Here is a 17434-nt window from a genome sequence, read left to right on the forward strand (position 1 = left end):
TCCCCAGCTAGCTAGACTCTTCGACTCCCTATCCTCTATTTCAATCTAGTTCTACCTGCTCTTTAAAATCTACATTAAATGTCACCTTCTCTGTAAGTCTTCTCTAAATATCTTTCTGCTGACAGTTAACTCTTTTACAAAATTCTTGGGTATTCTATAATTCTCTTCTGGCACAAGTATAGGACCTAAACCCCACAATTCAATATTCACAAGAACTACAACTCTTATATTCATATTCTCAACTGAAAGAGATACAAAAGAGGTTGGGAGAGGATCAATCTTCACCAAATGAATAAATGAAAAACGTCCTGTGTTATGTTTTGTGAGAACTATCCTTTAAAAACCACCAAAGTCTAACTGGCTGACAGAATTATTTATAGTCCCCTGAGAGGGACTAAAAGCTCAAAACAAACCCAAACCATTATGCCATGAAAGGCATGCTCTCTGTGGCTTTTCTGTCGTGGGAGAATTCAAACAGACTTTACCTTTTCAGGCTGCTGAACATCAGTATCTGTTTCCATTTTTTCCTCTTCAGTTCCTTCTACAAACAAAAGAGTAAGAACAAGTAACATCATAAGGAAAAATAATAAAAGCTATTACATAGCTATGAGAATATCTGAAATACAACCACACACAGTAATATGGAAGCCTCTCACACAAGAAGTCTGACACAAAAACAACATATACTTTATGGTTCTATTGAGTTAAAGTTCAAAAACAGGTGTTAGAAATCAAGGCAGCAGTTAACCATGCAAGTCCGAAAGCCAGTCTGGGAGTGGGGGCCTCGGGTGTTGATGTTTCTGGATCTGGGGGCTGTTTAAATGGATGTTTTAATTTGTGAAAATGCACGGAAGAGTTTCACTTTCCTCTATGTATAAAAAGTTCAAAATTTTTTAAGTAAAAAAAGGCAAAAGTAATTTTGTTATTACTTAACAGACGAGTCAGGTACTGGAGAAACAATGCTGAGCTAGATACTCACTGAAACTCAAGAGCATCTCTTCTGGCTGGAGAGGACACAAACCAGCACACATGAGATGCTGTGGGAAGCGCAGAGGGCACAACGGTGGCAGTCAGGGAAGGGTAAATGGCTGCGCAAGCATTTTCTAGGCAGACACAGCTGGGGGTGTGTGCACATGGCAGTGGTGGTGCATACAGAGAGAAGGGCATTTCAAGGAAAAGAGACAAAAAGACTCCAGGTGCAGGGGAAACATAAGTCGTTGGTGATGACGAGAAAGGGGAGGACAGATACGAGAAATCAGAGAGAGGGAAACAACGTCACGTCAGGGAGAGTCCTGAGTGCAGCGCTGACGAGGTCACTACTGTATCCCATGGATACGAAATTAATGGAGATGCTTAAGACAAAAACATAACACGACCAGATAAATAGTTTTGGTTTTAGAACTTTATACAGAAACAAATATTTCAAACATAATGAGGGTTTGATGTAATTAAAATAAAAACATTCAAATATCCTATAGTTTAAATATCCTCTTGTATATAATAGTATTTATCCTCAGTGAGAATATGTAAACACATCTAAATAAATATGTTGAAAACTGACTAACAGTGTTAAAGTTATTGAATAGGAAAACCCTTTTTCTCTGTCTTGAGGACAGAATCAGATCATCTTGCCTCCAACGTTAAGGCAGACTAAGAGCTCCAAGGGACATTTTTTGGGACATTGTGAATCTCACATAAGGTAGAAGAGCTTTTAAGGATCATCACCTTCCAAAAAATGCTAAAAGCCTAACGTATCAGAGGTCAGACAGGAGAATGAAAGTAGGGTCAGGATCTGAGCATTTCTCTGGCAAGGTGGAGGGGTGGGGTCACCGAGACAGAGGTGCCTATAACAATTCACCAAGAGGAAGCTGAGCCACGAACTAGTCAGGTCCAGGGCAGGGAAAGGAATCTCGGATTCCTGTACAGAGCCAGCCACAAGGGTGGTCAATGGGATCTCAAGCCAGTGGTAACTGAATATAAGCAGCAGAATTCTCTGCAGGCAGTTTTTCCAATTTCAATTCCAGCCAATGAGCTCACAAAAGGCAAAAGGAACCACTAAGACCGTGCAGAAACATCAACCAACAGATTCACAACCCAAGCAGTGCCAATCTGAGAACTCTCAGGCCCTGAATCTAGAACGGCCATGAATGCGATATATAAATGAATAAAAGATAATCGCAAACATCGGTAATCAATAAGATACTATTAAAGAGACCAAAGATTTAAAAAAATAATCAAAAGATCAAAGAAGTGCAAACAAGGTGAAGAGAGAATTTACAAAACTGTAAAACGTATCTAAAGAAATGATCCACATACAGGAAAGGAAGGTGGAAAATATGGAAGCGTGGAAAAAGATGCGCTAGGCAAAAATGAATCCAAGGAACAGTCACCTGTCCATGGTACTATTAGTCAATATAAGCACTTAAGAATAGAGCGTTATTAGAAATAGTAACAACATAATCAAGAAAAGGTTTAACTCACTAGAAAACTGTTAATTTGTTAAAACTTTTAGGAACCTAATACAAATGTCAAACTATATAAAGCAAAACCTGACAAAAAGGCAGGGAGAAAATGAAAGTGTACAACACAGTGGGGGATTCGAAGGTATTTCTCTCAATTAAGACAGAGCATGTGAAACACAGCAAGATGCTTCTAATGTGCGTGTGTAGAATTCTACAGCCGCCAAAAATAGGATACATACACATTAATTTCAAGCTCACATGGAACATTTACTAAATACTGATCACGAATTAGGTCATAAAGCAAGTTTTTATAAATTTCAACTCAATGACATTTTCTCACCAAGTTCTCTCGCCACAATGCACTGAAATTAGGTGTTTAAAATATAAAAATTAAAATTTCTCAGTAGTTGGCAATGTAATCGAGGGAATCAGTAAAAACAGCACCTAGAGGGAAATAAATGTAAAGCCTTCTTAGGCTTACATTAGAAAAGAAAAAAGGCTCAAAGTTTATGAGCTGGGTATGTCCTTTATAAGAAAGCAGAGAAAGAATAACAATATAAAAGGTAGAGAGAAAAAAACAAGGGTAAATCAAAGGAATATAAAAACAAAATACAAAAAATATACAATAACAATAAAAACAAATACAAAGTGTACAACAGAGAGAGAATCCATATACCCAAAACTTGGTTCTTCAAAATGATTAATAAAATTGATAAATCTCTGGGGTGACAGATAAAGAAAAGAAAGAAAAGGCGCAAAATAAGTATATTAGGAAGAGAGACAGGTGCTCAGACTTTTAAGATGTCTACCAAGTATAATTATAACTTGTTTCTCTCAAGGTATCATTTGGAAGAGTATGTAAAGTGGTTTCTATTCCACAAAACATGTATTTAAACTATTAGACATATTCTTAGAAAAAGAGAAGAAAAAACTGCCCCCTGCCTGGCTTTTCTTTGGTCTGAATTATAAACTCTTAAGAGGATGCCACCTCTACGTAACCATGTCATCTTGTTGGTGCTGATCAGCTAGAAGTTTGAGCATCCCTTCCTCCAGTGTGTGGTCGGACCCATGTCTGCAGAGTTAAGTAAAGACGATACTTAGAATGAATAAGATAAAATCCCCAACTTAAACAAGAAGGCACATAACAAACTGTGGGCCGTGTGCCAAAGACAAAAAGGAGGAGAAAATAAAAAACCTGACCAGGTAACTGAGCTAGGAGGGGAATACCAGGTGAGCCAAGGAAAACATCAACATCCTCATTTACAATTAAGATGTTATGCTGGAGAGCAGCTGTTAGTAAACTTTCTCTGTAAAGGGTCAAATAACAACCATTTCCTGTTTTGCAGGCTCTACAGTCTTAAGTTGCAATTACAGTTGACCCTTGAACAACGCGGGTGGACCTGTATGGGTTCACTGATATGTGAGCAACTGTTGGTCAACTATATTTTCAACCCAAGGCTGGGAATCCAAATACGTGGTGGACAAACTTAAGTTATACATGAGTTTTTGCCGGCTCAGGGGTCGGAGCCCCTAACCCCCCACGCTGTTCACGGGTCAAGTGCACTCAACTCTGCCGTAGTAGCACAAAACCTGCCATGAAAGCAGTCTGATCATGAATGTGTGGCTGTGTTTGAATAAAACATATGGACACTGAAATCTGAATGTTATAGAATTTTTATGTGTCATGAACTATTATTATTCTTTTGATTTTTTTCCAACCGTTTAAAAATGCAAAATCATTCTTATATTGTGGGCTTAATAAAAACAGGTGGTAACCTGGATTTGGCCCAAGAACCAAAATGTTAGTCCTTGCGCTAAAAAAAAAAAAAGATCCAGACTGAACTGGGTTCAAATCCTGTCCCCACAATTTACTAGCTCAAGTGACTATGGGCAAGCTACTTAGCTGACAAGGGTTTCAGTCTGCCTTTCCACAAAAGGAGAATAATATAGTACCTCCTTCATAAGCATACTGCTAAGGAGTAAACAAACCGTTTCATGCAAAATGCTACAACTGTCTGGCTCCCCGCAAGTGCTCCAGGACAATCCCTGACATTATCAGAAAGTCCTGCTGACTGGACCCCGGACTCATCTCTCTATTAACAGGAGCCCTTTCTATGGCCTTCGGTGCTTCCTCAGTGACAACAAAGGGCTCTCATTCTGTCCTGGACTGCTAAAGACCCTTCCCAATCTGGTATGTCATCTGTGACTCCCTTTCTTGTGTGACCTTCGACTTTTCCGTAAAGGGCCAGATAGTTTTATAAAATTACCTGCCCTTGTCTCATTCTCTTAAAATGTTAATGTGTCACGTGGTACACCCAGCTGCTTTTTTCACACAAAGGCAAAGCTGAATAGTTGCGACAGAGACCATCTAGTCCACAGATGCCTAAAAGTTTTACTATCTGGCCCTTCACAGGAAAAGTTTGCTAACCCCTGTGATAGAAAATTCATGCTAATGTGACAGCCCTCCTTATGGATAAAGATTCTCTGTAGATGTCTGACTGTCAAGGTCTCAACTTTAATGTTGGGAACTGGGGATACTGGCAAATAGGAGACATGTCAGAACCCACAAATGCCTACCATCGGGGTGAGGCTCTAGGCAGAGTGGCCCCACACGATCCCTGCCTCATGGTTTGTGTGTCCTTGTATAATCCCCTTCCCTTGAGTGTGAGCAGCATCTGTGACTTGCTTCTAACCAAAAGAACATAGCAAGGTGATGCGATGTTAGCTTACGTAAGAGCCTGTGTAAAGAGCAGACTCGCTCTACACACTCTCCTTGCTGGCTTGATGAAGAAGCTGCGACGCAGGAGATGCCTAAATAGCAAAGAACTGTGGGTGGCCCCTAGGAGCTGAGGGCATCGTCCAGATGACAACCAGCAAGAAGCTGGGGCTTTCGGTTTGACAACCGGAAGTCAATGAATTCCGAAAACAGGAGTGATTTTCAAGATGGATCAGTCAAGCCTCCAAACGAGAATGCAGCCCAGCTGCCACTTTGACTGCAGCCAGGTAGAGCCTCAGCGGTTAGGCTGTGCACAGACTTCTGGCTCACAGAAGTTATGAGGTAATAGCTGTATCTTGTTTAGCGCCATTAACTCTGTGGTAATTTGTTATGTAGCAACGGATAACTACTATGCCTACTAAACTGGAATGAACCTCAACCGAAGGTCAAAGAGCTAACGTACATGCTAAAAGTATCTTCAGAGACCAGAAACAAAATGGCATTCCCACTCAGGTTCTGCTCTGTCCTTTGCTCCACCTCCCACAGATGCAACAATGATGCCCCGGATCAGTCCTGTGCCTCCTCCCTCCTGTCTGCCCCATGCTACCAAACCTACTTTTATCTGAGAGAGATCCGTGTCTTTTACCTGTCTTAGAGAGCTGAGCTAAGCTCCTGCTTTCTCTCATCCACCAGTCCAGAACGCTTTCCTTCACCAGCACCACCCCTTTCTCCTGGCTTCTGCAATGAACTGCCTTTCAGTCCAGTAATAATATGGTTAGCAAAACCAAAATGAGGAGATTGAGAAACCATTTCCCAAAGAGGTGAGGGAGCTGGGAAGGTTAGCTTTGAGGACAAATAAATGCTTGTGAAGTATCTGCCTTTAATAAAGTATGATATGACTAAGTAATGCTCCCTGGAAAGAACGACAATTATTTGGTGGGGGCTTTCTCCATTTCCTGTGCACCATCTGTAAACCCCAAGTAGTTACTTTCAAAAACAGACTGGACTGTGTTACGTCTATTCTCTGATGGCCTCTCAGTGTTCACCACATAAAAGCCCTTCAAAATCAGCCAAACACACAGCTACATGGCTGCACCTGGCCACAGTACCTGCTCTCCACAGACTTCTTGGTATTACTTCCAACTATGCCACCTGCGTTCATTCTTTTTTCCTTTTTCCTTATTGTTTGAAAGGTCACCCTCCTTTGCGAAGCCTTCACTAACCAACCCAAGCCTGTGTTTCTTCCATGTGTGCCTCTCTTCATGGCTGTATTCCTTTTTTTATAATATCTCCCCCAAAACTGAATATCCTTCCAGGACAGGGTGTTTGTTTAATTCAGTGATTCACAAAGTGTGGTCTAGGTACCCTGGGGTGTGGGGGGATGGTCCCCAAGGTCAAAACAGTTTTCATAGCAACACTGAGATGTCATCTGCTTTTTCACTCTCATCTTGCAGAAGTGCAGAACGTGGCTTTCCCAAGGCTGCACGATGAAGTCAGCTACAGGAATGTGTACCTCTGTGGCGTTTTAAAATTTTGTTTTAATTTCTAATACAGTAAAGATTAACATATAATCCCAATAAATGGAAGCATTTGGGGTTCTCCTCGGTATTTTTAAAGAGTCAAAACAGTCCTGACCAAGAAGTTTGAGACCTGCTCGTCCAGTGATTTACGTCTTCTCGGGGAAGCACAGGACGAGGCCCGCGGCAGGAACCTGGCAGTCTGGCGTTGTTCCGGTGAAGCTCGAGCATTCCACGAAGCCGGCCCTGTGCAGGCCACCAAGCTCACGAGCCTTGCCAAACGCTCTAGCCTCGCTCCGACCTGCCTTTGTAGGCTGAGCTCTTTCCACATATTTACTCGAACTTTGTATTGTGGCCAAATTGGTTTACTTCCCACCCTCTGAACGACCTTCCGTTCCCATCTCTGCACCTCTGTTCATTCACACGGTTCTACAGAATCACAAACTCGCTCCAATCCAGTGACCTTCTAAACCTCTTTCTCAACATCCAGCTCGAATCTTACTTTCTTTATAAAGTCCTCCTTGGTCTAAAACTACACGTCCCCTTGTGTTAATTCTTACAGCACTTCTTATGTACAGTCATCCTTGAGCTATTAACACTGTTTCTCTCTAGCCACAATCCTCCAACACTGAATTATTTTCCCGTGTATGTTGTCACTCATCACAACGTAGCCCTTATTAGAGGGTATTACCTGTATATAACTGCCCACAGCAAGAGATCTATATAAAGTAACCAAAATGCCTGATTGGATAAAACAGTCACCTAAAAGGCAGAAAATTATATTATGTAATGAAAGCCAATTTCTTCCTGAAAATACACATCCTACCACCTAATAAATATTGAGTCCTTAGGCAAGTCACTTAACGCCTACCCAGTATTAGCTGGTCTCTAGAGGTTAAGTGTCCATTATGAGCTGCTCGGAAGTTTGAATTTATATTTCAATGCCTCTTGAAACAGGTCTGAAAGAGCCCTTCAAATACCACAGTGACAAAGAGAAGAGAGAAGCCATTCCGCATGACGTACATCTGAAGAACGAATACTGCTCCACTGTTCTCTCAGATTCACTAGCCTGGCTTTTCACACATGGTGTTAGAAGTTAAGTGCCTTATTTAAAAAATGTTATGAAAGTTATGAAAATCCTCACGGTGAGAAGAATGAGGCAGTTTTATACGCTAGGAATAGTAACTGAAGCAAGAACTGTAACTATCACTTCTGGACTTTATGTTCTTAGAAAGTGACCTTTTCAACATCATTATTGTCAGGATGCTCTTAATCTCCTGATGAATTAGAGACGAGCTCTTAATCTTCTTGAAAACTAGGAATGATTAGCTGGGTTTCTCTACACAGAGCTATGTGACAAATGCCTCAAGACACACTCTGGGGCGCTGCATTCCACAGGGTATTTGGTAACTAGTGGACAATCCATGACGATCTGCCCGTTGATAAAAAAAAGCACCAATTAACTTAATCTCTCAAATTTCTCTAAACCAGAATCAAGACAGTAAATCCATTCAGTAGCAATAAATAGATGATTAACTAAATAAAATCAATACTTGAGGACAGGAAATATAAATAGGGGTTACAATCAATAATAAGTCTTTGACAGACTCCTGATAGGCCCGTGAATATGCATGCACATTTCAACTCTGAGGGGCGCTGATGACTGAAAAAGGTGCTAAGATTCATTGTATTTTGACAGTCATGTAGGAAAATGTCCTTATTCTTAGGAGATGCATGCTGGCTTATTTAGGATGCAAAGAATCATGACATCTGCAACTTACTTGCAAATAATTCACCAAAAATAAAATCATTTATTTAGATTGCTAGGTAGATAAAAATGGCAAAGTTGAACCTAACTGGTAGGCATAAGAGATTTCGCTGTGCTAATCTTATCCACAATTCAGTATGTTTGGCCAGAAGCAAACAGGTTATCAGAAAGGTTATTTTGTTTAGTCTACAAGTCAAGTAAAGAAAAATTTAATAAAGCTCTTTAAAATAAAAGCCTTAGCTAAAAAGTCATCTTTGATAATCAAATATATCAGATAAGTTATTTGGAAAATAAATCAATTTAACAATTCCTAAATGGGGTTTATTCTCAACCTAATATTTAGAATGAAACTTTAATAACATATGTCAGACCCTGATGCTCTTGTGTTCAAACCCTTCCACTTACTCCGTCTCACCCAGAGTAAACACTACAACTCTGCCAGGGCCCGCAAGGGCCCGCATCATCGCCCATGACCTTGCCCACCCCGCAATCCAGCTACCTGTCCGCGACTTCCCTCGCTGTTCCTCAGCTACGCCGGGCAGCTCCTATCCAGGGGCCTGTACACTGGCTGCTCCCAATGCCCAGAGCACTGAGTTAGACGTCCACACGGCTCCCTTCCTCGCCCTGTTTACTTCTTTGCTCAAATGTTTTCTTGGCGAAACATTCCCTGCCCATGTGAAACTGCCATTCCCCACACTTCACTCTCACCCGCTACCCAGTCCCTGCTTTGTTTTCACCATTCCACTTATCAGCCAGCGTACTCTTTCTACACATTTAACTTACACATTCTAAGTTTTATATACTAGATTCTCATGCATCTTCCACTTCTCAAATATAAAGTCCATGAAGGCAGGAATTTTGGTCTGCTTTGTTCAGCAGTGCCCTAGCGCCGAGAACACGTGAGATGACGTAACGTATCTACAGCCCTATTTATCCCTATGAGTTACAAGGACAAAGGAAATCAAGTTTAAGACTGACCTCCTACCCAAGAACGCTTATGTTATAGGCTCATACACTAGTGTATGAATCACGCTGACTGCTGTGGGTTTCTCAGCACCTAATCTTATATAAGTGAATCATCCACAGCCGCTCCCTCTGGTACATTTTGTCTGTTTCCTCATGTAGAGGCTAGGTTTTCGGAAGGGCCTGGGTCTTTTTCTATTGCAGTTTCCAGAGCATACAAGGCAGTACAGTACTATGGAGCTATGAGGCCTTCGATGGTCCTTGTTCAGTGAGTGAAAAATACGCAGGCATTCCTACATATTGTACTTCTGACAGGTGCTATGGTGAAAAGAGGTTGAGCTTTGGGGTCAGAGAGATTTATGTTCAAAATTTAGCCCATATTCTCACAAGCCTATGTAACCTGACAACACCTAACCTCCTTCCTTTGACTATAAATGTAACACCACTTCTTCTGAAGGATTCTCCTGAAAGGAAATTCAAATGACCAATCAGAAAACCCGTACATAGCGTGTGACAAATATGAGTACTCAGAAGTGTTGGTTTCCAATGACTTCTGAAAAATATTTAAAAATTCTTTTCATATCTGTCTTCACTCCTCCCACCTTTCCTATAAACCCAGGGCAAATAAAACCTAGTAACAGTTTTAGTTAAGTACAAAAGGTCTCAAATATCAATACTACTTTTTCTATTCATAGAATGGTCTCTGGCCAAACAAAAACAAAAAACCATACAAGTTTAGAGAAATCAGCAGATATTGATGAATGATTAGAGTTAAAGGGGAGTGACTGAAGATGCCCCTTTTGATACGCTAACACTCATTTCCTAATAATTCCTATGAGAAATCGCCTAATAAATGAAAATAAGGTATTTCAATCCTAGTGTTCATCTACCCTCACTTTTATTTCACCAAATACTCCCTCCAATCCAAACCCACGATGAAAAGTTAGATAGGTTAATGAGAAATCCCAAGTCTTCTATTTCACAAGGAAACATTTATTTTTCTTATATTATTATTTCACCATTGTTAGTATTTAACAGGTGTAACATAGTAAATTAAGCATCATAATAAAAAGTATGATCAATCTACTATCCAAGTACAATATTCTCTCGATAAGAAAAATCGTACGTCATTCTACTTCAGATCATTGTTCTATGTAATAAGGCACTGTTTTATTATATAAAGTATAAGTGGAAATGTAAATTTAATATGTCCTTTCTCTGCACTCCCTGCTTAGAATGTGGTTCAGAAAGACGGCGGGCACACTGCTGACTTCCCACCACAACTCTGCTGAGCCAATCCCACAGGAAGTTCCATTTGCTACTTCCTAATTCTATTAGTCACAGATCAACATAAATCACAGTAACTTTTCACAGGCCATCATTAGCTCTAGAATGCGGTTTACAACTCATCTGGAAATATTCACATTATGCTGGCATTTTCCTTAGCTCTTAATTAGATGGGAAAAGGACACAAATTCCTTTGCAACAACTACTGAGTACATGTTGGGCCTCCGGGAGGTTACCTGACAGGCTACTTTCAGATACTATGAATCAATTTTACTACTTATGGCTCTCAAAGGATCACCTCGTGCAGTCTCCAGTCCTTCCTGCAGCGGTCTGATCCAAGCTTTGCACACTGCAGAAACCATACATTCACTTTCAATCAGGAGAACCTAGCCCCACAAGAATTAAGGGTGCTAGATATCTTTTTGTCCTCATTGTTTTAAATCCCACTATATTAGAAATGGTTAAATTTGCTCTGTAGTATCACCTACCAAAAAATTTAAAACAGATTTACATATGAAAACATGTCCCTGATTCTACAAACTATAGAAACTTCTTTGAATTAAATAAGAAAACTTTGCCAACCCTATTTAATTCCACGACCACAGGGAACCAAAAGACCCTACAAACGAACCAAACGCACACAAAAAGTTGAGGAAAGTAAGACTTTTCCCAGGCATTCAACAGGCCCAGGTCCCCCGCCCATGCTGGGCACTGCCTTGTAGTGCAGAGTCAACGAAGAGTGACAGAGATGTGGCTGGGCTTGCTAATTTCAGTCTCCATCTCAGAGGAAAAGAGTGATTTTCAAACTAAGAAATACTGTGAATACTCTTATTTTTAATTAAAAGGCTCGGTATGCTAGATTAAGTAACCAACATTAAGAACAGTTAGGTCAATAATTTATTCTGAGATTTTCATATCTCCAAAGTGAGACTGCAAGATTGACACTTTTAAGAAGGCAGAAAGAACAGGTGTAGGCCCTAAGCAAATCCCTGGAAACCTTAAGATTTTAGGCTTCAAGAGAATTCAGTGATATCTACTCAGATCATCTAGAAAAGAGAAGCAAGGGCTCAGATCATATAATGTGTGGAGTACTGTCTGGCAATTAAAATTTTTTACTTTATATTATCTTTATTCTATAATAAATGAAAGGGAAAAAAATTATTGCAGCTGAAGCACATGCTATATAAACTGCATACAACTGAGACAAAGACGGAACTAAGCAGGCAAAACGGCACTAAATCTTCAGCTTGAGTTACTCGTCAAATTGTTTCATAATAAATGGAAAGGAAAGAAAACGATGCGCCATGTAAAAAGCATTGAGAATACACTACTGATAACTATATAAAAGAATACATTTACCTGGTGTGTAAATAAACCTCTTATATAGTATTTCCCATTTGAGAAGCCAGGTATTGTTTATGAGGCTACTCATAAACCATATTTATGTTAATATAAATTTATAAACATAAAACACATAAATTTATATTTAAATTTTATTCCTCTTCAAGACTGATTAAACAAAAATTGATAATTAAATGTCCTTAATAGCAAAAATATCGTCAGTCCAGTATCACAGACTGGCACAGCTCAGCAATACATCATATAGGGCATCCAGCAATTTCTTTCACGTTACAGGTAAGAGAACTCAGAGCTGGCGAGGGTAAATGGCTTTTAAGTTCTGTGGCTATACAGGGCAGAACCAAAGGTAGAACCTAGTGTGCAAAATCCTAAAACCCAACAAACAACATAGTGTCTACAAAAGACCCAGTTTAGATACAAAGACACTGAAAGTAAATTAATGGAAAAAAACATTCCATGCAAACACAATGATCAAAACAGAGGTGAAACGGTATGCCAATATAAGATTAAACAGACTTTAAGACAAAAAAATGTTACAAAAGAGAAAGGACATTATATAATGGTAAGAGTCAATCCATCAAAAACATGTAACGATTATAAATATGTATGTACTTAACAACAGAGCCTCAAAATGCATGAAGCAAAACCAGAGAGAACTGAAGGAAGAAACAGACAATAATAGCTGGAGATTTCAAGGTATCACTTTCAGTGAAGGACAGAACTAGGAAACAGATAAGCAGACGACTTGAACAACAGCCACAACAAACATACACAGAAGATGCCATTCGACGACAGAATATAAAAAGAATATTTGCCAGGAAAAACAACGTCTCAATAGATTTCAAAAAAAATAGAAATCACAGAAATTATCTTCTCTGAATGGAATAACATTAGAAATCAGTTTTAACAGAAATGTAATAAATTCACAAATATAAATTAAACATACTCTTAAACGACCAATGAGTCAAAGAAGAAGTCATAGAGGAAATAACAAAATACTTAGAGAATAACAAAAACAAAAATAAAGTATATCAAAATTTATGGAATGCAGGAAAAGGAGTGTTGAGAGGGAAATTTATATAGCTATAAAAGTCTACATTAATAAAGAAGACTGCAAATCAATATCCCATCTTCCAGCTTAACAAACTATTAAAAGAGCAAACTTATCCGAAAGCAAAAGAAGATAATAAATATCTGAGATAAAATAGAGAAAAGGAAAATAATAGAGAGAATCAATGAAATCAAAAGTTGGTTCTTTGAAAAGATAAACAAAATTGATAAGGCCTTTATCTTAACTAGTAAAAGAAAAAAAAGCGTGGACTAAATTATTAAAATCAGGAATGAAAATGGGGACATTACCGCCAACCTCACGAATATAAAAGAGAATGTAAAAAAACAATGAACTTTTTAAAAATAGCTTTACTGAGATAATTCACATACCATATGATCAACCCATTAAAAGTATAATTCGATATATTTTATTATATTCCCATTTATATGCAACCATCACCACAGTAAATTTTAAAACATTTCATCACCTCAAAAAGCCATTTAGCTGTCACTCTCTTTACTTACCCCTGTCCATTCCAGCCCTACGCAACCGTGATCTACTCTCAAGCTCTACGGAGTTTGTCCATCCAGGACAAGTTCATATCATTGGAAGTACATATATACTGTCTCTTTTTGCTGTCTTCTATCACTTATCATGTTTTCAAGGTTCATGCATGAAGCATATGTCTATACTTCATTCAATTTTATGGTTGCATAATACTCCACTGTATACAACATTCTGCCTACCCGTTCATCAGCTGATGGACATCTGAGTTGTTTCTATTTTTGGTTATTATGATTTTGTGTGTGCGTGGCCAAATTAGATAATCTATATGAAAAGGACAAATTTCTAGAAAGTCACAAATTACTAAAACTGACTCAAAAAAATAGAAAATCTAAAGTAAGCTTATAACAAGAGAACAGACTGAACAATAATCAAAACACATCAACACCACCACAAAAAGGCCCAGGACTTGATGGCTTCATAAGCGAATTGTATCGAGCATTTAAAAAACAGAATGAACATCATTATTTTTCAAACTCTTCCAAAAAAAACAATAATTCCTAATTCATTCTTTGAGGTGGTAAGTACCCTGATACCAAAACCAAAGATATCACAAGCAGAGGAAAGTACTAATACCCCTTACAAATATAGATACAAAAATCCTAACCTAATCCGATGAAATAGTAAGTGAATTATTCACAGTGATCAAGTGGGATTTATCTCAGAAAACACAAAGGTTGTTCAACAGGCAAGAATCAATTAATATAATACAACACATTTAGGAAATAAAGTAAAAATACCACACAATCATCGTGATTGATGCACAAAAAGCAGGTGATGAAAGCCAACACTATTTAACAGTAAATACACTCGACAAACTGGAAATAGCAGGGAACTTCCTAAATCTGATAAAAGGAATCTAGGAGAATCCAGCAGCTAACATCATATTTAATGATGAAAAACTAAATGTTTTTCCCCTAGGATCAGGAAAGCACTTTCATTTACAATAGATAGCATCCAAAAAAATATATATAAATCAATACACAGGAAAAACTGCTTAAAAGAAATTAAAGACAACCTAAATCATGGAATGACATCCTATGTTCATTCATTAAAAAACATTATTGTTGAACTTTGAAAACATGCTAAGTGAAAGAAGTCAGATGCAAAATAAGGAAAATGTGGTATATCCACTCAAAGAATATTATTCAGCATAAAAATGAACGAAGTACTGATTTATGCAACATGGACTTTGTTGAACTTTGAAAACATTATGCTAAGTGAAAGAAGTCAGATGCAGAAATCCACATATTGTATGACTTCTTTATAAAATGTCCAGATCAGGCAAATCCACAGAGAGAAAGCAGACTGGAGGCTATCAGGGCTGAAGAGAGGAAGGAATGATGAGTGACTGCTTACTTGGTACGGAACTAACTTTGGGGTGATGAAAATGTTCTGGAATTAAAGTGATGGCCGACATTGACAATGTATTAGAAGCCACTGTACATAGATTATATACCTTTCAGTGGTTAAAACAGAGAATTTTGTTACATGAATTTTACCTCAATTTAAAAATAATAAAAAACAATGATCTTAAACCTACCCAGCAACAAATAAATTAAATTAACAACTAATGTCCTTTCGGCATTCTGATATCTATAGGCTTAAAACCTAGATCTAAAAACTGGCACCAGATACTTCACAACTGTGATTATTATTAACAGTTATGAGGCAATTATTTTAGTTCTAGCTACCACAAAAGAAAGAGATAAGAGAAAAAAATCACATACTAATTAATCTAAAGAGCCAAGTTTATACCAATCACTCTATTCACCACTGGCGCAAGCAAACCCCGTCGGCAAGCTCACAGAACACATTCCGATTACCATCGTCCCTGGGTGTAGTAGCGACTCACCAAGCTTTTCTGGCTCGTCAGGCCCCGTGCCTGCAATGCAGCTGCTCTCCAGGCCGAAGGTGGGGTCCACTTTCCCAGAGGCTCGAGCTGCTTCTTGCACCTTCTTGACGTGAGCCTCAACCAATTCCAGTGGCACCTCCTCCCGGACCCGAGAAAACTCCTCTGTTCAAGCACAAAAATGGAACAGTGGCCTGGTTTTACACAAATGTCGCTTCCATTTAAACCACGAGTGAATTCAACACAGCCTTAGGGTCCTGCACGTCGTGACCTTTCAGGGGACGCAGTCCTCTCTATCCCAGCGAAACGACAGGGCCAGACGAGATGATCGTGTGTAGTGATGAAATTCTATGACTATGTCTTCACCTTACATGTCACAGTATCTCATATATAAATAAAAGAGATTTTTAAATTTCTATCAGTAACGATCAAAACTACTGCCCATATTTTATCTAACTCTGGTTGGTGAGACTGATAATAAAGAATAAAACGACCAGAGAGCCAAGAACGAGTTTTGTGGTATGATAAAGTTCTAATTATAATCAGATATATAATCCGAGAATGTTAAATGACTTCTTTTGGCTGTTCTATCAGATTTCAAATGAATCACAAAATATATCATAAAAACTGTTTTGCCCCTCCAATTCTTAAAAATGCTCTTAATTTTAAAACTATTACATTTTAGGAGCTTCAGTTTAAAATGTTTTAACACTTTTAAATATAACATAGTATCTTTAAGGGGCTATATCTGATTTTTTATTTAAATAACTGAAATGAATGTAACAGTTGATAACATTTAAATATGCAATAACATTAACACAAAGGAAAGGATTAAACCATTATCTGAAATTGAGATAGCGAGATGGCTTAGGAGAGTCCTACCCAAAGCTGCTTTTGCCGCAGCAGATGCCACACGAGGGTCCACCACAGATGCCAAAAAGGCAACGGTGCTCATGACTGGGTTTCCTGACTGACTAAAGGGGACAGGCTGGTAGGCCAGGGGCCCAAGGGAAGCATCTGAATTCTCAAGGTATGGGTCCTCGATGGGAAGCCTCAAAAAGTGGAGGATGCATTCATCCTGAGTGCGACTTCCAACGTGTTCTGACACTTTGTTCCAATCATCCTTGTACATCTCTAGGGCCTACGACAGAAAAAAACAGAAGCTTTAATGTCAGATAACAAGAAAATAATATGCAATGACATCGGAAGCCTATAACTGTTCTTTGATGGGTTTCTTAAAAAAATAATGAAAATGATCGTATTCGACATAAGAAAATAAGCAGAGCTGATTGTTTTCCTTATTATATTAAATTATTGCTCAGGCAAGAAAATAAATAAAAGGTATGCACCTTGTAAGGGAAGAACTGTCTTTTATTAATACACACGAATGTTTATACAGAAAATCCTAAGGAATCTACCAAAAAGGTACTAAAACAAAAGTTTTGCAAGGTCACAGGATAGAAGGGAAGGGAACAAAAAAAGTCAATTTTATTACTATATATACCAGCAATAACAAATTTTAAGTTGGGGAAAATAAAAATATTTAAATAGCACAAAAACGAAATACTTAGGAATAAAAATAAAGACCATGTACGATCAACACGCTGGAGAAAACAAAACATGCTCTTGAGAAGTGAAAGACCTAAATAAGTAAAGAGATGCACCATGTTCATTCATTAGAAGACGCTACTGTTAAGATGTCAATTCTCTCCAAATTGAACTAGCACCCACACAATCCTATTCAAACTCCAAGCTTTTTGGTAGAAATTAAGAAACTGATACTAAAATTTATAAAGTGCATAAGTTTCTAGTTTTAGAACTTATAATTTTTCATAGAAAATGCTGAAAAACTCACACAAATAAAGTAAAAGCAATCTCCAAGAGAGCAAGGGATA

At 38.4% G+C, this 17434-nt stretch overlaps 1 protein-coding gene across 1 annotated transcript in view; it reads right to left on the bottom strand.

Annotated features, from left to right (window-relative positions):
• Positions 1–17434, bottom strand: part of SMARCC1 (SWI/SNF related BAF chromatin remodeling complex subunit C1) — a 125971-nt gene that overhangs the window by 39857 nt on the left and 68680 nt on the right. The window contains exons 20-22 of the mRNA XM_039837617.1: positions 16422–16680; positions 15543–15704; positions 486–541 (exon numbers count right to left, since the gene is read on the bottom strand). Coding sequence (XP_039693551.1) covers positions 486–541; positions 15543–15704; positions 16422–16680 — 477 coding nt within the window. The remainder of the gene's footprint in view (positions 1–485; positions 542–15542; positions 15705–16421; positions 16681–17434) is intronic.

This window comes from Pteropus medius, unplaced genomic scaffold, assembly GCF_902729225.1.
Source record: "Pteropus medius unplaced genomic scaffold, Ma_sr-lr_union100, whole genome shotgun sequence".
Lineage (NCBI taxonomy): Eukaryota > Metazoa > Chordata > Mammalia > Chiroptera > Pteropodidae > Pteropus > Pteropus medius.